This window comes from Lissotriton vulgaris, chromosome 3_1 (assembly GCF_964263255.1).
Source record: "Lissotriton vulgaris chromosome 3_1, aLisVul1.2, whole genome shotgun sequence".
Classification (NCBI taxonomy): domain Eukaryota; kingdom Metazoa; phylum Chordata; class Amphibia; order Caudata; family Salamandridae; genus Lissotriton; species Lissotriton vulgaris.
This window is the reverse complement of record NC_141689.1, coordinates 2,079,314,686-2,079,336,695: the sequence shown is the minus strand read 5'-3', so window position 1 is coordinate 2,079,336,695 and position 22,010 is coordinate 2,079,314,686. Positions and strand designations below refer to the sequence as shown.

The following is a 22,010-nucleotide window of genomic DNA, read 5'->3' as shown; positions in this document are numbered from 1 at the left end:
GAGAGGGGGAGAGAGACACAGATAACAGAAGAGATGGACAGGGAGACAGAGTGCTGAATCTGCGCACCCAGGCCACACTGCTCACCTGCTGCCACCAGTGTGTCTCCAACCACGTGCCGGTATGTAGTGCAGTTCACCAGGTCCCACATCTGAAACAGATACATCATATGAAACAGAGTTCAGATACATAAATGGCAATGTACATACAATTGCACACAACATCATTGCCTGTCTGCCCCAGCGCACCCAGGCAGATGCACCCATCTTCTCTCGCCGCCCATCGGTGTATGACTGCCCCTGTGCACCCAGGCAGATGCACCCCAGCCCGACCCGCCACCCAGTGGTGCATGCCCGCCCCTGCGCACCCAGGTCTCACTCCTCACATTCTGCCACTGGTGTGCAGAAATGAGGGCCCATCACGTGCCGCTGCAAGCCACAAGCCCGGTGCCCATGGACATGGCATCATGCAGCCTCGCTCCCCAGGCCACCAGGTCTCACTTTTGATTTCGCCATGGCAGAGGACATGCCAGTGCACCCATCATCATCGCAGGCTGCACACCCACTCAGCCACATTGGTGCCACTAACTCTGTGATCCAGGAGGGAACGCCACGTGGCGGTAGGCCCCCACTGTCCACTGGCTCAGGCCTACACAACGGGCCAGCAGGGCACACAAAACCTGAGCAGTCCGAACTGCCGGGACGTGGCATCATTGCAGGCTACACACCCGCTCAGCACCTAAGTTGCCCCTACCTCAGTTCACCGAAAGTCACTGTCCCGTGACGGTGAGCCTGTGCCGGCTGCAGTGTATCCGGTGCCACCAAGTCTGTGCCCCACAAGCCATGGACCCTCTAAGATTGGGTATTGTGGTGCCTATGCCATCATGTCACCTCCGGGCCAGCGGAATGTGATATTGCAGGCCCCTGGGCCCCCATACACACCACACGGATACACCCCAAGTGAGGTTGAAAATGGCATCGTGCATGTGAGCCTGCCCATTTTTATTGGCAGGGTCACATGTCCTGTGATGCGTGTGCTGGATGGGTGTGGTGTGAGTGAATACCAGCCATGAGGGAGTGGCTGTGGCATGCTGTCATCAGCAGATCACCACAGGGAAGACCTGGGACATGCAGCATTGCCGTCCCCCCTGTGAGCTTAAGCGAAGTGGGCTGGCCTGGCTTATGGAAGTCCTGCGTAGGAGTGTGAACAATGATCCCGGGGCTCTGGGCGTTGTTCTGTACGAGGCTGGACAAGGAAGTTACAAATGCATACATACATGTTGTGTCGGCACCACCCGGACCTGCCTTCGGCAATGTGTCACCCTGTGACTCAAGTCCAACGACATGAGCCACATGGGCGTAAGAGGAATTTGCTGACTCTACATTCATCCATACTTCCACACTTGAAAGACCATAGACACAACACATCTGTGTGATTGGGAATGTTTAATGCACATTCAGTGGAGTGCTGCATCTGGAGCAGTACAGGGCTGTGCCAACCCCACTTTACAATGTTGGCCCGTGGAGGGTCAGCCAGAGTCCTTCAGGGAATGACAAGTCCAAAGGAAGAGGAACTGTTCAGTCCGCAGTCTGATTGTTGTGTCATTGGCAATCAAACAGTATATGGCAGTCCATGTCGAGTGTCAAAGGGTGCATCGGGGGACAGTGGAAGGTGATGAGGCAGAGGGAAGAACCAAGCAGAAACAGGCCATATGACGGAGATGAATGCTACTGCGTCCTTCTCATCATGAAGGCGGTTTTATCTGCATCTTCGTCCTCTGCTATTCCATGTTCTTCACGTGTGGGTGGTGCTGGCCTTTCACCAGCACTGTGTGGCAGTGACACCTCAGGGGCCGGAGGTGGAATGTCTTCCACACTGTGTGACACTGACACTTCAGGGGGCAGACATGTGGATGGAGTGGTAGCAGCAGCATGCATCAGCGCCAGGCCTTGTGGCAGCAATGCCATGAGGATGGTTTTGAAGTCATTGAGGAACCCAGCTACCACTCGCTGGTGTGCAGCCATGGCCATTTCTGCATTCACCTGCTCCATGGTCTCCATTAACCTCTGCATGTTTCCCAACTCCCATGGGACTTACCTAGAGCCACTCGCATGGAAGCTGTCGCAAAATGGATGAAGAACATTAACCTACGACTAAACACAAACAAAATGGAAGTACTCATCATGGGCCCAAACCCAGACCCCTGGAACGACACCTGGTGGCCCCCCACCCTCGGAAGCCCACCCAGCCCCACGGACCACCCCCACAACCTGGGAATCATCCTGGACTCAGAGCTCAAAAGGGACCACCAGATCAACTCTGTCTCGTCCTCCTGCTTCCACACCCTCCGCCTCCTATGTAAGACCTTCAAATGTATCCCCCTCGAACACAGAAAGACCGTCACTCACGCCCTGGTCACCAGCAGGCTTGACTACGGCAATGCACTCTATGCCAGAGTAAACAAAAACCTCACCGCTAGCTACAGAATATCCAAAACGCTGCCGCAAGACCTGTCCTCAACCTACCAAACCACTGCCACATCTCCCAGCACCTGCGCACACTCCACGCTCTCCCAATCAAAGCTAGTATCACCTTCAAGTTACTAAGCCACGCTCACAAGGCCCTCCACAACACAGGACCAGCATACCTGAACAGCCGACTCAAATTCCACTCATCTCAAAGGACCCTACGATCAGCTGAGCTCTCCTACGCGAGGTCCCCCACACCAGAAAGACCAAATCGGGAGGCCGCTCCTTCTCCTTCCGCGTGGCCAGTGCCTGGAAGGACCTTCCGCTCCATCTCAGACAGATTACATCGCTCCCCATCTTCGCAAGAAACCTCAAAACCTGGCTCTTCGACAGACCCCTCCATGATGGACTGGCACCTGTGAACCCCCCCCACACCCCCAGTGCCTTGAGACCCTTACAGGTGAGTAGTCGTGTTTAACAAACATCTGATTTGATTTGACTCTGACTGGACAGTTGTTCTATTCTCTGAGTCAGGGCTCCAGCGATGTCAGCCATGGTCCATTGGAGAGCATGGAGCGGACTGTGAGTGTCCATTAGGGACTGTGAGTGGTCCCTGATGGGACTTAGACACCCACATATGGCATATAGTTTACCTGCCATGCGGTCGAAGCCCACCCGCACCTGTTCAGCCAGCTGCTCCTGGCACCCCAACACAATGCGTTGAAAGGCCATGTGTTCTTCATGGGGGTCCTGGGCGGCAGCCGTGGTGGTGGGTGCTGCCTGCTGTGTGGTCTGTGCAGGGGGTGGCGGTATCCTCATTACCGCTGGGCTGCCCTGCTCCTGGAGGTGGGCTGCGGAGGCTGTCAATGAACTCTTGGAGGGCGTCGCAGTCGAAGCTGTGGTGGTCCTCTTCTTCATCAGAGAAGAGAGGGTCGGGCTGCTCTGTAGGAGGTGTTGATTCCCCCTCTGCAATGTGAAGGGGAGATGCAGTTTAACAATGTTTTCACATGTATGTTGTCGCATTTTTACATGTTTACATATAGACTGCATGACTGTGTACATCGTGGCTGTTTGGGAGGAGCTGCCTATTTGATGGGGACAGTGGACATTTCGACAACAGACGTGTGTGTTTTTAGACTTGTACATTATCAACTCACATTTCCCTGCAATGCCAATTGTGATTTGGCCAGTGTCTACACCCAGTCGGCACCAGTTGTGTCCTGTGTTCTGTTGTGGACGTGTTGCGGTTTGTAAGTGTAATCAATTATTTTATGGTATGTATTAATTACCGTCATTGGTTCATGACTTTTTACTACAATACAGATGTATTTGTTTATATAATTAAAATGTATTGTTTTTTAATTTCTCAATTTTCTTAACTCATTTCTTGCATTGCATATGTTAACTATTGCCTGGGAGCTCTATTTTCCATTGCGTGTTGCAGTTTGTGCCACATTATTGTCAGTGTGCTCTGCATGTTATGTGTGTGTGCTGCATTTTGGGGGAGTGGGCCCGCTGCTCTGATTTTGCTGCCCCTTATCCCTTTCCTGTGATGTGCCTTTGACTTCTGTGCTTATACAGTGCTGAGATGTTGCATACTTGGATACATTGGTCTATTGGTGGGAGTTGTGGTCTGGGGCATGGTTTGTCTGCAGATGTGCTCAGCTCAATTGTGCATGTGTGCCATTGCGCCCTTCTACCTCATCCCCCCAGTCCCTGGTCGTTACTCACCCTGCTGCTGTTGGGTCCAGTCATGTTGAGCAGTGTCCTGTCCCCCGAATCCAGCCACTATCTCCCCATTGATGGCTGTGGACACCATTTCCTCCATATCGTCCAGCTACTCCTGTGGCGTAGGACTCCCTCCTCCAGTCTGGATTGCTGCCTTCTGGTTATTGGCGAGTTTCAACTTGATTTTGTGTTTGACGTCATTCCTGCGCCTCTTGACCTCTTCCATTGTCCTCTTCAGCACTCACACTACATTCACCTTGTCCACGATGGACTGCCGCAGTCCATTTTTGGTTGCCAATGACACACAACACAGACACTTATTGCTGAGGTTTCGCTTGAAGTATATTCCTTTTATGTTAGGCTTTCCTTGCAATTCTTATTCTGTGGATGCCCTTTCAGTTTTGCCCAGGTTATGCACGGTCCCGTCAAGTGGAACTGCATCTCCTATTCTTCAGCAGTCTGTATAACGAGGAAAGGAAAAGATATATCCTCCCGCTTATGCGTAGTCTTAATATCAGACAATGTTGCCCAGCTCTCTATTCTTACACTCCTTTTACATGCTATTGCTTGGCTTTGTTTTTGTGGTGTGCCATAAAAAAGAGAAAACAACTTCCGCATTATGAATACGTTGAAGTTAACATATGAATTCTCTACATACCCATTTTCTCTCTTTTTAATTGTGTTGTACCAAGTCATATCTTTTTAATTGGAAACTTTTAATGAACGGTACATATATTTGTACTTTTAAAGCCTTTATGATTAATACAATTTTACGTGTATTGTATGTAGAATACTTTTTATGCCGTTTTTTTGTAATGGCAAAATAAAGTGATGATGATGAGTTCTGCACAGCAAGGGCCTGTGGCTAATACAACATCTGCTTCATCCTTAAATACCCAACAGGACATTGCGTACTACTGCTCTATGCCTCCCGACAATTCCCGAGGTCAATAAATCAAAAGGTGGTGGTAGGTCTTTTGCTTACCTGGTTCCCAAACTATGAAACTCACTGGCTATTAAGTTACAGAGAACGTTAAGGAAACTTTACTGGTCATCTAATTCACTGTCATGATATGGCGACTAGTATAGTTTGCTAGCGTTGTGAGGCCCATTGGGTAGCCATGTGCTTTAGAGATAAAAAATAATAATAATAATGGGGCATATTACCAAGCAATAGCGATAATTATCGCTATTGCTTGGTTAGAGAGAAAAATTTACCGCTGAGCTGCGGCGATTTTTACCGCAAATAAACCTTGGTATTACCAAGGTTTAACGCAAATGCGATAAAAATCGCCGCAAAGCATGAATATCGCTGAAAAGTCCGCGATATTCATGCATTACCGAGCTAATGCTCTTAGCCATGTTATCCACCTCCCATTGGATAACATGGCTAAGAACTGCTCAGGGCAGGTGTTAGCTTTTGGAGATATTCGTGCTTAGCGCGAATATCTCCAAAAGTTCATAATAGGAGATAGCGATGTTAGCAACTGTTTCCAGTCGCTAACATCTTGGCACGCCCACTTTGCATGTCATTAGTGATAAATATCACTGACATGCAAAGTGGGGCCCAAGATGGTCGCTATCTCCTACTAGCTGTCACTAACTGGTGTTAGTGACAGCTAGGTAATAGGGAGATAATTTTATCTCCGCTTTCTTGGCTTTTAAAGCCAAAAAAGCGGAGATAAACCCCCTTGATAATATGCCCCAATGTTTCTGCTAATGTTCCAGATAGAGCACTCTGCTACCTTTGCAACAAGGTTGGCGCTATGCAAAATACCATCCATGAACCAAATGATTATATGCTCCTGTAGAGTTTTTCAAATGAAAATACTAATTTCCTTTAAAAGCGGCCAATCAAGTATTCTACGATGATCAGACAGATGCTAAAACTCCCCAAACGGTTGTACAGTATGTAGGCATTATTTTTCACTACTTGCTGAAATTACATTTTGTACAATTAAATAAATCTCTGAGCAGAAGAAAAAAACGCAGTAAGGATTAATAAAATGCGATGTGCAGCCCATACCTACAGGACCCCTTTTGACAGATTATGGAAGTGATTGTCTGCAGCATTAGTAACTAGTGATCTGATTGTCAAATGAAGAGGAGCATGAGATAGAACATCCAACATTCTTACTGATTGCGACGGTATGGTAGTTTTACCAGACTCAGCAGACCTAAACTGGAGAACAAAAGCTCTAACTTATTGGCAATTGAACACTTGGTTCATTGACATCCAGGGGCCTTTTATGAAAGAGGTGGCAGAGCGCAGCGAAGCACGCAAAGTTGCTGTGCTGCGTTGCACCACCTGGAGAAAGCATGGCTGTGTCATGCGTTAAAGAAATGGGCTGCCTACTACCGATTCAGGCACTGTTTCACCATAGGGCAAGTGTGTCTACATTGTGGTAAAGATAATTTTTGTGCAGGAAGGAGTATCTTCCTGCACAAAACTATCCTTTGAGACTATTTCCTCTCTGTGCATGAAAAGATGAAATAAGGTGGAGAGATGCCGATATTTCTCCTCATTGCACCATCCTCAGGCCGGTGCACCATTGTGGTGCAAATCATGTCTACATCTCTATGTAAATGAGTTTATGTCAAACTCCATGTGTGGACGCCCATGCACCGCCCTATGCAACACCTACCTAACACAAAGTGACGACATTTGCCTGGCTTTGTAAATGCTTAAAAAGTTTTAAGTCTGACTGCGTCAAAAAAAGCGCTACCCTGATATAAATAAGGCGCCAAAGCCTAATTTCATTTCTGCAAGCAATAACTGCAGAGGCATTGAAGGACTCAGGAAACAGTTTTACTAAAATGTGGGCATAATTTGTGCACATTTGATACCGAAGACCATGAGCCATAATCACATATGTCAGGGGAATCTTATCCATATTAAATATTAAGGGTGAGATGGCAGAGCGCTGGGAAGACTACCAACCTAACTTGAGTGGATGGACCACTCAACCCCTGCGCACTGTTGCTGCTAGTGAATCACACTAGAAATATCATCATTTTAATTTTTCATCCTATTTTTTTCAATTTAAGTTTTCACATAACCAAATTCACCATTCTTATTTGAAAGTATGATATTTAATCATCAGTTCATTTTCAATAAATTCCAACATATATTCGAAAAACAAAACATTTCAAAAATTCACTGTATCAACAAAGTCTTTCTTGACAACGTATAGTTGATGTATCCCGATGCATTTCGAGTCCTAATTGGACTCTTCCTCAGGGGCCTGTAAATATGAACATCTAATGTCAGCAATTTCATAATATTATCCATTTTTCATCAGATTCAAGTTTCAAAAACATTCGGATACACAAAACAACGAACAATCACTTTGCATTTCATATAGAGGAAAAATGACAACATCATGCACTGTTAAAACTGGAAACTCCACCACCTCACCTCAAGAGTGAATGTGTTAACAAATGCGTATACTCACAACAGAACCAAGAAGTTGTAATTCCTGTAAACAAAAATTCTAACTATAAATGCCTGCTAAATTCATCTACCCGCACCCTGAAACCAATGAGCCACCTCATGAAGCTTCCTCTTACCTCGATTCTTTTTTAGTTGGAAACCACCGCGTTTCCGTATCTATTCAAAGTGCCACCTACAACAAATATAAAACACTCCTTAACTTCGTACTTCTAGTTCAAAACATTACCTCCGCTATCCCTCGCGGACGCCACTTCTTACCTTAAAGCTTATCACCAGCTCCTACGTACACTCCCTGCCGATTTCAAGCCCAACACCGGGCTATCCGAGTTTAAAACGCGTTTGTCTCTTGGTGAACTAACAACAGTGAAAACGGACTAGGTCCGATCACTGGGGCGCGCAGACAGAGGCACACAGACATACAGAGACACACAGACAGACAGAGACACACAGACTGAGACACAGAGATACACAGAGACACACAGAGACACAGAGACACACAGAGACACACAGTCAGAGATACACAGACAGAGACAAACAGACACAGAGAGAGAGACACACAGACAGAGACAAAGAGACACAAACACATACAGACACACAGAGAGAGAGACACAGACAGAGACACACAGCCACACAGACAGTGGCGGACAGAGACACACAGATAGAGACACACAGACAAACAGACAGAGACACACAGACACACAGACACACAGACAAAGAGACACACAGAGACAGAGACATACAGACAAACAGACAGAGACACACAGACAGAGACACACAGACAGAGATACACAAAGACACAGAGGAACACAGACAGAGACACACAAAGACACGGAGGCACACAGACAGAGACAAACAGACAGAGACACACAGACACAGACAGAGACACAATGACACACAGACAGAGACAGACACAGAGAGAGAGACACACAGACAGAGACAAAGAGACACAGAGACATACAGACACACAGAGAGAGACACACAGACAGAAGACACACAGCCACACAGACAGAGACGGACAGAGACACACAGATAGAGACACACAGACAAACAGACAGAGACATAAGACACACAGACAGAGACACACAGACACACAGACAGAGACACACAGACACACAGACAGAGACACACAGACATAGAGACAGAGACATACAGACACACAGACAAAGACACACAGACATACAGAGACACACAGACAGACAGAGACACACAGACTGAGACACAGAGATACACAGAGACACAGAGACAGACAGAGACACACAGACAGAGATACACGGACAGAGACAAACAGACACACAGAGAGAGGCACACAGACAGAGACAAAGAGACACAGAGACATACGGACACAGAGAGAGAGACACACAGACAGAGACACACAGCCAGACAGAGACACACAGACAGAGACACAGTTCAACACAGAGACACACAGACAGACAGAGACACACAGACAGAGACACACACACTGGGACACAGAGACACACAGGCAGAGACACACAGATAGTGACACAGCGACACACAGACAGAGACACATTGTGAAACATAGACAGAGATACACAGACAGAGATAAACAGACACACAGAGAGACAACCAGACAGAGACAAAGAAACACAGAGACATACAGACACACAGACAGAGACACACAGACAGAGACATGCAGACAGGGACACACAGACAGAGACACATAGACAGATAGAGACACACAGACGACAGAGACAAACAGACACACAGAGACATAGAGACACACAGACAGAGACACACATACAGAGACAAACAGACAGAGACAAACATACACAAAGACAGAGACACTGAGACTCACAGACAAAAACACAGAGACAAACAGAGACACACAGACACACAGAAAGAGTCACACAGACAGAGACACAGAGAAACACAGAGACAGCCAGACATACAGAGACAGACAGACAGACACACACAGACTGAGACACAGAGACACACAGACAGAGACACACAGATAGTGACACAGATACAGACAGACAGACAGAGACACACAGTGACACACAGACAGAGATACACAGACAGAGGCACACAGACACACAGACAGAGACAAAGAGACACAGAGACAGAGACATGCAGACAGACAGAGACACACAGACAGAGACACGCAGACAGGGACACACAGACAGAGACACACAGACAGACAGACAGACAGACAGACAGACAGATACAGACGGACACACAGACAGAGACACACAGACAGAGACAAACAGACAGAGACACACAGACAGAGACACACAGACAGACACAGAGATAGACAGAGACACACAGACACATAGAAAGAGACACACAGAAAGAGACACAGAGAAATGCAGAGACACACAGACAGAGACAGACACACAGACAGACAGAAACACACAGACAGAGACACAGAGACACACAGACAACAACACACAGACAGACAGAGACAAACATACAGACAGAGATAGGCAGACAAAGGCACACAGACACACAGATTGAGACACAGAGACACGCAGAAAGATAAAAAGAGCCACACAGACAGAGACGGACAGAGACACACAGATAGAGACACACAGACAAACAGACAGAGACATAAGACACACAGACAGAGACACACAGACACACAGACAGAGACACACAGACACACAGACAGAGACACACAGACATAGAGACAGAGACATACAGACACACAGACAGAGACACACAGACAAAGACACACAGACAGAGACACACAGACATACAGAGACACACAGACTGAGACACAGAGATACACAGAGACACAGAGACAGACAGAGACACACAGACAGAGATACACGGACAGAGACAAACAGACGCACAGAGAGAGGCACACAGACAGAGACAAAGAGACACAGAGACATACGGACACAGAGAGAGAGACACACAGACAGAGACACACAGCCAGACAGAGACACACAGACAGAGACACAGTTCAACACAGAGACACACAGACAGACAGAGACACACAGACAGAGACACACAGACTGGGACACAGAGACACACAGACAGAGACACACAGATAGTGACACAGCGACACACAGACAGAGACACATAGTGACACATAGACAGAGATACACAGACAGAGATAAACAGACACACAGAGAGACACGCAGACAGAGACAAAGAAACACAGAGACATACAGACACACAGACAGAGACACACAGACAGAGACTTGCAGACAGGGACACACAGACAGAGACACACAGACAGACAGAGACACACAGAGACATAGAGACACACAGACAGAGACACACATACAGAGACAAACAGACAGAGACACACATACACAAAGACAGAGACACTGAGACACACAGACAAAAACACAGAGACAGACAGAGACACACAGACACACAGAAAGGGTCACACAGACAGAGACACAGAGAAACACGGAGACAGCCAGACATACAGAGACAGACAGACAGACACACACAGACTGAGACACAGAGACACACAGACAGAGACACACAGATAGAGACACATATACAGACAGACAGAGACACACAGTGACACACAGACAGAGATACACAGACAGAGGCACACAGACACACAGAGAGAGACAAAGAGACACAGAGACAGAGACATGCAGACAGACAGAGACACACAGATAGAGACACGCAGACAGGGACACACAGACAGAGACACACAGACAGACAGACAGACAGATACAGACAGACACACAGACAGAGACACACAGACAGAGACAAACAGACAGAGACACACAGACAGAGACACACAGACAGACACAGAGATAGACAGAGACACACAGAAAGAGACACACAGAAAGAGGCACAGAGAAATGCAGAGACACACAGACAGAGACAGACACACAGACAGACAGAAAAACACAGACAGAGACACAGAGACACACAGACAAAAACACACAGACAGACAGAGACAGACAGACAGAGATACGCAGACAAAGGTACACAGACACACAGATTGAGACACAGAGACACGCAGAAAGATAAAAAGAGACACACAGACAGAGACACACAGACAGAGAAACACAGACGGAGACACACAGACAGAGACACACAGACAGAGACAGACAGACAGACAGACAGAGAGAGACAGAGACACACAGACAGAGACACACAGACAGACCGACAGACAGATAGACGGTCAGACAGACGGTCAGACAGACAGACAGACATGTGTATGCCGGGTCTGATGGCTCAGTGGAGTAGTGCTTCCGCTGCAGGGGCCTGTGTTCAACCTCTTGGTCACAGGTTTTTTTTTGCTCTAGCCCCGTCCCCCCACTGACCCCACCCCCATCGGTGCAGCCCTTTGCCAAAAACCACACTGTAAATTTGGCCTCCGAGGGAAAGTTTGTGAGTACCCATGCCCTACATGAAACATTAGGAGTGACTGATTTAATGGACCCATTTGGTCACATTGTACACAATTTAAAAAAAAGGGAATAGATTCAATCTATAGCTTTGCCATTAACAACTGACTCTAGCCCCTTACACAGCAGCTAGGGTCTTCGGTATCAAAAGGAGAAGTAATTCAAATAGTTTAAACCTAGCTGAGTGGCCCAACCACATAGCAATAGCAATTGCATTTACTTTCTGATGTCAAGTAATGCTGATTTACTCCGTCTCAGTGAAGGAAAGTCTGGATAAAAACTAGAGAATATTTTGTTCTAAATAATTCTGCGATTGTTCAGTTACTATTGTTCCTGTGATCTTGGCAAAAAAGCAGCAGTGTGTTGTAGATGAATGAGTCCAGACTTTAACGAGTTAAGGAGAAGTAGTTATGAGTTTAATCAGGAGTACAGCAAAAGTAATACCAACGCCTGCTGACCAATCTTCACAACTGACAAACAGCAGAACATAGAATGTAGAAAGCCAGCATACTAACTCTAGAACAGAGAAAGTGTATAGAGACTGAGGATCATAGAGAACTATGGCAAGAACCAACATAATACATTTACAACACATCTCCCCCATTTGCAAAACTAAAAACAATACACTAATTACAAACATAATCATTTAAGTAAGCAGGTGGTTTACGATACCTTTGAGCTTTTGCACTGACATTCTCAATGATAGAATTATGAGAACGTGCAAAACCAGAATCAGAGATATCACCACCCCCTTCATTACACTTGTCAGAAGGAGAGAGAAGGGAACAACATCTACTTCTGTTATTATTGTAAGAATTGGGAACAGAATCTATCAAGCAAACATTAGAATCAGACAAATTATTTTTTTATACAAAGCAACTCTCCTCAAGTTCCATTTTTCCCCATTTGAGAGAACGACATAATGAGGATACACCTCTTTAACACAGAAAGGACCTCCAAACTTAGTCAAACCTTTGGAAATCCTTCCTGGTTTTACTTTAACAAAATCACCTTTTGTAATTTTAGAAGAAACTTTAGCACCAGAAACCTCGGTATCCAGAGAGAAATTTCTGGTGATAAGATAAGATCCTTCACCCAACAAGGAACAAACTTAGTCCCCGGAATTCGCCACGCATTACTTCAAAAGGAGACTTACTCTTTCCACAATGAACAGTGGTGCGATAAGGAGAAATCATTTCATAAACAAGGTCTAACACATTACCCTCTTTGGATAAAGCCAATTGGATAGTGCCTTCAACAAGTCTATTGATCCTCTCACATAGGCCATTGCCTTGTGGATTGTAGAGAGAAGTACGATGATGAGACACACCGCAATAAGACAAAAAAGAACACATACTGTGTGAAACAAACTGTGTACCATTATCTTTGACAATGACACTAGGATAACCTTCCGCTTGAAAAAGTGACTTCATAAATTTAATAGTAGTGTCTGTGGTAATATCCTTCACAAACTCAACAACCAACCATTTACTGAAAACATCAACACACACTATAGCAAACCGTTGGTGTGATTTAAGTTCATCCATAGGTCTAATAAAATCCAAGCAAATAGTATGCCACGGAATATCAGGAGAAAAAATCTTTCCCATGGATGAACCAACAGCAACCTTCAACCTCTTTTCACCCTCTTTACAAGTCTCACAACGTTCAACCTAAAGAGAAACTTGGGAATCCATCCCGGGCCACCAAAGATTTGCTTTCAATCTTTGTTGAGTTAACGTTTGCCCAAGATACCCCTCGTGGCAATTGAGGAAAGCTTGTTTCTAAGACCTAAAGGAGGAACAATTTTGTCATTACGCAACAACAAATTATCGCTACAAGTAGAAAGTTCATCCAAAACTTTAACATAAGGCCGAACAAGCACCGGAAGACAACTCTCCCTCCTAGAGCCTTGTTTAAGCACAGAAATGACCTCCTTCAAGATCTGATCACCTTGCATAGCTTCGATCCATTCATCTTGCGAAAAAGAACCCTCACCAATTGAAACAACATCCTCAAGCCAAACTACACTCTCATCCATGCATTCAAGCTGTGAAATGTCTTCCTCATTATTGATAGCAAGTCTTGAAAAACAATCGGCCTGGACATTCCTCCAACCCTGAACATACAAACTCTCAAAATGAAAATCCTGCAACTTTGCCGCTAATCTAGCTAATCTAGGTGAACCTCTAATCGCACCACCCGGAGATAAAATATGAATCAATGGCTTGTAATCTGTTTTTAGAATAAAACTGAACCCCCATAAGTATGTGCCAAAATAGTGTGCACCCCAAACAGCTGCCAAAGCCTCTTTCTCTATCACACTATAATTCTGTTCAGACACTGTTAAAGTCCTTGAAGCAAAAGCAATAGGACGTTCCTCTGACCCATATCTTTGTAAAAGCACTGCACCCAAACCAACTGCACTCGCATCAACCATAAGTATAGAGACACGCTTGGTATCAAAAGGTGCCAACACATTGGCCTCACAAATATCATCTTTGATTTTATTAAAAGTAGAGTCATGCTCTGAACACCAGACAAACTTACACCCTTTCTTGAGAAGGGCCCTCAAACTAATGATTTTCTCTGAGAAGTTTTTTACAAATTTAGAGTGATACTTTATCAGCCCCATAAATGACCTAAGTTGGTCCTTATCCACAGGACGAGGAGCTGCACGAATAGCTAACAAAAGATCATTCTTTGGCTTGATATCAAGGGCAGAAATCTCATGACCCAAGTACTCAATTTGTTCCACGAGAAAAGCACATTCCTTACGCAATGTAAGACCAGCATCACAAATGCTATACAAAACCTCTTTTTACATATGATTGTGGTCAGAAACAGAATTACCAAAAACCAGTATGTCGTCCTGAAAGTAAAAAACTTTTTTTAACCCTTTAAAAATTTCTGAAACCATGCGTTGGAATACACTGGCCGCTGAAATGAGGCCAAAGGGAAGATGTGTAAATTGGAAAATTCCTTCAGTGGTGACGAAAGCAGTGAAGTGTTTGGATTGGAAGTGTCGTGTAACTTAATTTGATGGTATACACTCTTGAGGTCCAGTTTAGTGAAAAATCTAGCACTGTCAAGAGTGGAGACCAACTCGCCTATATTTGGCAAGGGAAACGTGTCAGCGATGACACATTTATTCAAGGACCTAAGGTCAACACAGAATCTCAATTTTCCATCAGATTTTTTAGAAATCACGACCGGAGAAACCCATGAAGAGCTTTCCATTGGTTCTATAACTCCACTCTGTAACATCTCTTCAATCAAAATTTTCACATCATGCCTAATAGCTAAAGGAATCCTTCTCAATTTCTGCTGAACAGGTAGACAATTGTCTTTTAGTTTTATAAGATGAGAATAACCCTTTAATTCACCGAACTCATTTTTGAAAACAGAAGAGAACTCATTAAGAATAGTCTCCATAGAGATGTCCTCTAACTGAGTGGGAAAATCCTCCAAAACCATGACTTGGTCACGTGCTCTTGGGTTAATGATAATGTACAAATCATATTGATGGACCCACCCCAAGATCGGAGGGCCATCAAATGATACGTATACCTTACCATGAGTAGATCTATTTTTAAATATTATGTCAGACTCAAAATACCCCACAATATCTGTGGTGTCTCCCTGGAACCCCATAGGAGAAATGTCACTCAGTAGTAAAGGCTTGTTACCCCACAACTCTTTAAATGTGGACTGAGGAATAATAGTGTAGCGTGAACCAGTGTCCACCATGAGTGACACTTCACACCCATCTATCATAAAGACAGCTTTAGGCCTATTTTGTCTTTTGTCATCAACATTGACAACAGCAACATCATTAACTACTAAAAGTTTGTTCCTCACAGACGGATAATTTTCCATGTAATCTTTCACTACAGCAACCTTTTGTTTATTTTTTGTCTTGCACATTTTTGAGAAGTGACCAAGACGACTACACTTGAGACACTCCTTATTGGCTGCAAAATAGAACCTAGCCTCTGAAGAATGGGAGTTACTCCCTCATCTTGTACAAAACTTATTAGTGGAGATACCCCTTTTCACATTGGTCTTAAATTTGTTTTTAACAACAGCCACTGAGGCATCTACACTATGCTCAACATCACAGTCACAGTCCTTCTCAGAAACTTCTGAAATTTCTTGTTCCATGCTCTTTTTCTTTGAATTTTCAATAACCTTTATACACTTTTCAGACTCTTCAATCACTTTTGCAAGCTCTATAGCCGTCTTTAACGTTGGATTTTTTGCTGCCCACAATCTTTCTTGAATCTTGCGATTATTGCACTGCACAATTAACTGATCACGAATAAGTTTATAGCTCAAAGCTCCAAATTTGCACTTTGATGGAAAGTTCTCTCAAACGTGCAACGAAATCATCAATAGACTCCTCCAGCTTTTGTTTTTGCATATAAAATTTATAACGGTTCATAACAAGATTCTCCTCTTTAGAGAATCGGACTTCCAGCCTTGAAATAGCTTCATTGTACTCATCAGGCGTGGCCTGACCATTATCTTGCAAGCAAGGCAATCAGTAAAAATCTAAAAATCCTTTGTCCTTCCTTGCCCAAAGTACATAAGAGAATAGCTTTTTTCCTCTTTGCAGAGAACTCCTGCCCATCAAGTGCCTCCAAGTAAATATCGAATATGATAAACCAGTCCTCCCATGAAATTAAAGGATTTCCGGGCTCATTTAAAAATGGAGGGGGAAGAGTGACGTTAATTTGTTGTGCCATATCTTGCTTAAATTATAAAAGTATACTCTTGTATTATGAGCAAACAAAAACTCTCTCTTTGCCACAGTAAACAGGTAAATAAAACGCTTTCCACCTCGAATTTCCGATCAAAATGAATATTAAAGATAATGTTACCTCATGCACAGCACTTGGGAGATGAATTTATCCCAAAATGTAGAGAATTGTGGAAACTCCGATAAAAATCGCTGAAACTGATCGGAATAAACATGAAATCAACATTGAAAATGGCCGCCAGACAAAAACGAGGCCAGGAGCACACGTAGAGATCAACGTGATGCGTCACATTGGCACATCGTCATCCAGGTTGAAAGGTGGAAGCTTTCCGTGGCAGAAGGAACATTGGAGCGTTGCTAGGAGATTGCGCGCACTACATGCAGGTAAGGGGTTGCGATGCAGTCTTCCAGATAATTTAAATTCCTTATGTCTGATATCGACCAAAACACCCTCCGATACTTGACTCCTCACCGTTTGAAAGGAGAAGGAAATCGCTGGGTTTGTTTCTAGTCGGATATCTCTGCTGACACGAAACATGCACTATATTAGCGTGAATCTGATTAAACAACTTTCTCCGATGTAGGACAGCAGGCCCATCGTCGCCAAAATTGTTGTAGATGAATGAGTCCAGACTTCAACGAGTTAAGGAGAAGTAGTTCTGAGTTTAATCAGGAGTACAGCAAAAGTAATACCAACGCCTGCTGACCAATCTTCACAACTGACAAACAGCAGAAGATAGAATGTAGAAAGCCAGCATACTAACTCTAGAACAGAGAAAGTGGATAGAGACTAAGGATCATAGAGAACTATGGCAAGAACCAACATAATACATTTACAACGGATGTACAGGTAGTTGTAAAAGTTGCGTTGTAACAGGTGTATACCATTTACAACACAGTGGCTGGCATAGATTGAAGGTGCAGGGGGGTGGGGAGGACAAGGCGGTGTAAAAATAAAAAGCGTACCATATCGCCGCATCTCTTCTCCGTCTCTCCTCTGTGCTAGGCTGGAACAAGAAGCACCCAGGGTCTTCTAAGCCATTTACAGTGCTGCTGTGCAGCATTTTAATTGCTCTGACCGCCTTGGTTCGGTGCTCAGGCAGGGGCTGGGAGCCTGGGGATGTTCACCCAGGCTGTAATGCAAACTGGGTGGAGAACATGCAGAGATGGCTAGCCAAACATTCTATCGCAGTTTCAAAGTGCCCACCACTACTCCCCCTGCTCTGAGAGCAGAGCAGCTCTGACCTGCCCCGCAAAGTTGCCACAGCAGGAAACAATAAAAACATAATAACATCAAGTTATCCTGATTTTCTTTTTTACTTAATGTACACTGCTGCAAAGCAGTGGGGCAACGCTCCTCTTCCTTAGTAGAGGAGCCGCCACTGTAAAAAAGGAAGGGATGGATATCGGCTTATAATTTACTAGTACTTTAGGATGAAGTGTTGTTTTTTCGCTATAGGGCACAGTATGGTGATTTTCTGTTTAAAAATAAGAAGCAGCAAAAACACTCATTGGGGGAAAGGATTCATTTTTTTCATTAAAATACCAATATTTTTCTGAACTAATGTATCTGGGAAAACATCATCTCTAGAGACCAAAGGTTCAACATTTTGTGGATACCAAATCAAAATTCCTTAACGCATGCTGAAAGAATAGGGCATTTTGGTTTCAATTAAACTTTTTGGAATTTACAAGGCTAAATCATGTTGCCTTTCTGCATCCTGTGAGAGTCAAGAAGTTGCAGTCCTGATAAGTTTGTCCAGTTAACAGGCCAGTTGCTTGCATGACACTGGCTCGAGGCACAGAAACAAGGCAATATGGATCTTTGTTTGCTGTGTCAAGAAGAATGCTCCTAATTCCCTTGTGTGGCACATTCTAGTCTCTTGGTCACCAGAATGGATTTGAGCTAACTGAGGTGTGACCCCAAGATGATTGTCAAGGAGCTGCAATGAATCTAGGTTCGGACTGGTTCCGTTGGAGACCCTGGAAGAGATAGTGCCTACTAATGCCATGGTTTGGTTGGAGGCTACAGGTTGTTTGAAAACCCATAGCCTGTGGTATCAAAATAAAATGTCAATGCCTTCAAGCTACAGACGATTGTCTGCAAATAGAAATGCAACCAGGTATTAGTGGACCCTCAGAGAGAGGTTCTGCTAAAGACAGACAATCTTGCAGCTGAAATAGTTTCAATCCAATAGGTGGGTATGATATCCCAGTTGCTAGCAGCAATGGACCAAGATATTGTTTCTTTGCCTAGACACGAATATCCATTTTTGACAGACAAAATATTCTAGGGAAGAAGAACATTCATGTAGACTCTCTCAGAAGGGTGCTTTGTATGTCCTACACCCCTGGAGTTATCTATCAGGTTTTACTTTCTTAATCTGAAATGGAGGTGTTTCATGACTCCAAAAATGTATGTTTGTTTATATGTTTACTTCAGGAAGAGGAAAGAGGTGATGAATGTGACAGAAAAGCACTCTGATAGCCTTGGTCGCTTTTCTCCCATCATCACCAAATGATAAGTGCTCTGTGATAGATTGCTGTTGTCTATGTCTGCTTCAGTGGGTCAGAGTACCAGTTAACAGAATGCAACAGGTGACAATCACTGCTCTGTGATTGAATAGCTTGACTTGAAAATACAATATCTTCCTCAGATCATTTAAAAAGCTCTTTTTCATAATTTTTAGAGTTGCTTACATAAAATGGTGTTTTTGCAAGTAGGTGAATATGATATTACATTTGATAGTAAATGAACATATTATTATACTTCGAGATATTCTGTTTTGTACCCGTGATGAGTTGCAAGTGTGCATCTCTATTCCTTTCTAAATGGAAAATATTGAATGGAATATTGATGACAAAAAACACAGGTCTTCTCATTACTGTATATCAATGCAATCTTGGATGCATGTGGATATCCAAACATGTTTCCAATAAGAATGCAATCAAAGGAGTCTAATTATGTTAACAAAATGTGATATATCTCTAGTTAATGCTGCTATGTTGAGCTGGGGAAATAGCTAACATGTTCTGTTTATTTGCAGTGAATCCTCGTGCCTTGAAACATCTTTGCCGTTTGAAGATCCGGGACTGCATGGGGCGGTTGCGGCTGCGATGCCCTGTCTTTATGACATTCCTCCCACTACCGGAGCGTCTGAAGCAATATGTACTGTACAAAGAGTATGACCTCTATGGACAGGGAATACTAGAAGGATCCAGATAATCAGAGTATATTGTTAAAACACACAGTGACCCTAGGGGAGATTAAAGACTCTGCAGTGAAGTTGTCAAGACTATTCTTTCAGACGTTTAAGCATAAGCATGCTTACTACAGTTAACAAATTATCAGTGAACATGCACTTAAAAAACTTCAATGACCAAAGTGCATAAACAGAAAAAGAGTATGCAGGGTGCAGTAGGAGAGAGTTACTGCCTGGCAAATGGAAGCCTAGTTTCAAAAGATCTTTTCCAGAATTCAATCACAAACTTTAACAAAAACCAATGTGTCCAAGAAGCAAACCTGTAAAGATACTTTCTAATATTCTCAACACTAATTCAATTTTAATAATGTTCATAGAGATGTTGGAGCAGAATGTCTAAATCAAGGGATCTGACAAATTGAATCATTTTAGAAAGTCTAGTGCTGTCTATAATTTTTCAAATCACAGGAGGTTCTAATATTGCAGACAGACTGTTTGAAAAGGAACGGAGGTGGGTATACCGCTTGGGGACTCACACAAATGGTCTCAATGACGATATACCCTGGGCCTCTGTCCTCAAATAAACTCAGACTCAGTCTCTCATGCCTTTCACCAAATATAACTTGTGCATTGCCTCCTTCACTCCATGAACTTATATCTATGCCCACTCAAGTCTGTTTATTCATTTGTTCCATGAAACTGAACCTTGCCTACGCATGCGCACTACAAACCTTCCAACCCGGAAGTGGGTACGCTTCTCTCTAGTCTGTTTACGTTCTACTCCATCAATTATGGCGCATGCGCATCACACACGCCTCCCAACCCGGAAGCGCAGTCGCAGCGTAACCTACCCATTCCCATAAAACGGCTCGCACTCCTCAAGCCTGGATTGGCGAGACCCGGTTCCGAGGGCTGATCAGGTGTATCAACGGGAGACTGGCGTAGTGGGCGTGAGTGACACCGCGACCGCCACAGACTATACGAGCTAAGTACTCTTTGCAGCAGATTGACAGTGTTTTTCCCTTGTTCTATCCTTTGTCTCCTCTTACTTTAGGATGTGCCAAAAAGCGCTGTCCCCCCCCTCCCGTGGTCTATGGGGTGTAATATCATCCCCTGTGAAGTGAGAACTTTCCCTTCTCACCCTTAAAGTTTTTGTTGAGTGGTCACCGGCCTTTGGCCCATTGATCGCCCGAGTGATAGAGTTGTGTGAGAATGCCTATCACACTGCCATTCCCCTCCTCTTTCACCACCACAACCCCCCATTCTCACTTGCACTATTGGCAAGTTTAATAGTCCACACGTGAGACTGTTCAGTCACAACTAAAGGCTTAGTTATTAACCTTCAAGTCTTGACCACAGGCAGCACCTCTGCTAGTTTGTATGAGTTGTGCACCCCATGGCACTCTGAGCACAAGTCACAGGCGTTAATCTGTGAGCCTACTGACAAATGATTTTAACTTCTTGTTTGTCTCTCTTTATGTTTGTCTGTACCTTTTATCTTCACAGGTTTTAATTTTGGTCTCTGAATTTTAGAGACTTGAGGCTGTTCGCTTCCCGCCTTTGGCTGGTGGAGCCCTCCTCTTTTTTACTTCACAGACACTATTTTTCACTTTCAAGGCCTACGGTTGGGTGGGCCTTAGCGTGCCCATACCACCGGGGTTTACACTCTAGGTCCTGACGAATGCCAGGTTAATTATACCACACCGGCTGAAACATGTTGACCAACTACACTTTCACTTAATGTTATTGGTACAAGACCATCCAATTAGTTGGCCTTGTCTACCATCACATTTTTAACTTTGTCCTTGATGATCACCTATTAAATAATTTTTGATACATACAAGGCAATTTTAAACCACCACTCCTCACACTTTTCACGTTACCTATCACATAGCCCCTCCATCCTCACAAGACCAGCTCCGCAGTAATTCTGGCGTCGCAGCACACCGGGGTGACATTCGGTCACACCCGGTGGGGCCCGATGATAAAGCAAGTCACCAACCAGGTCGGTGAGTGAGGGCTTTAAAAACAAACCAAATGGGCTTTGTTGACTCCTC

The 22,010-nt window shown here is 44.4% G+C and overlaps 1 protein-coding gene across 1 annotated transcript in view; it reads left to right on the top strand.

The window, feature by feature from the left end:
* The window catches only part of LOC147728823 (dynein axonemal heavy chain 12-like), a 136,353-nt gene extending 115,945 nt beyond the window's left edge, over positions 1-20,408 (top strand). Inside the window, exon 8 of the mRNA XM_086963871.1 lies at positions 19,798-20,408. Coding sequence (XP_086819997.1) covers positions 19,798-19,976 — 179 coding nt within the window. The 3' untranslated portion in view covers positions 19,977-20,408. The remainder of the gene's footprint in view (positions 1-19,797) is intronic.
* The last annotated feature ends 1,602 nt before the right edge of the window (positions 20,409-22,010 follow it).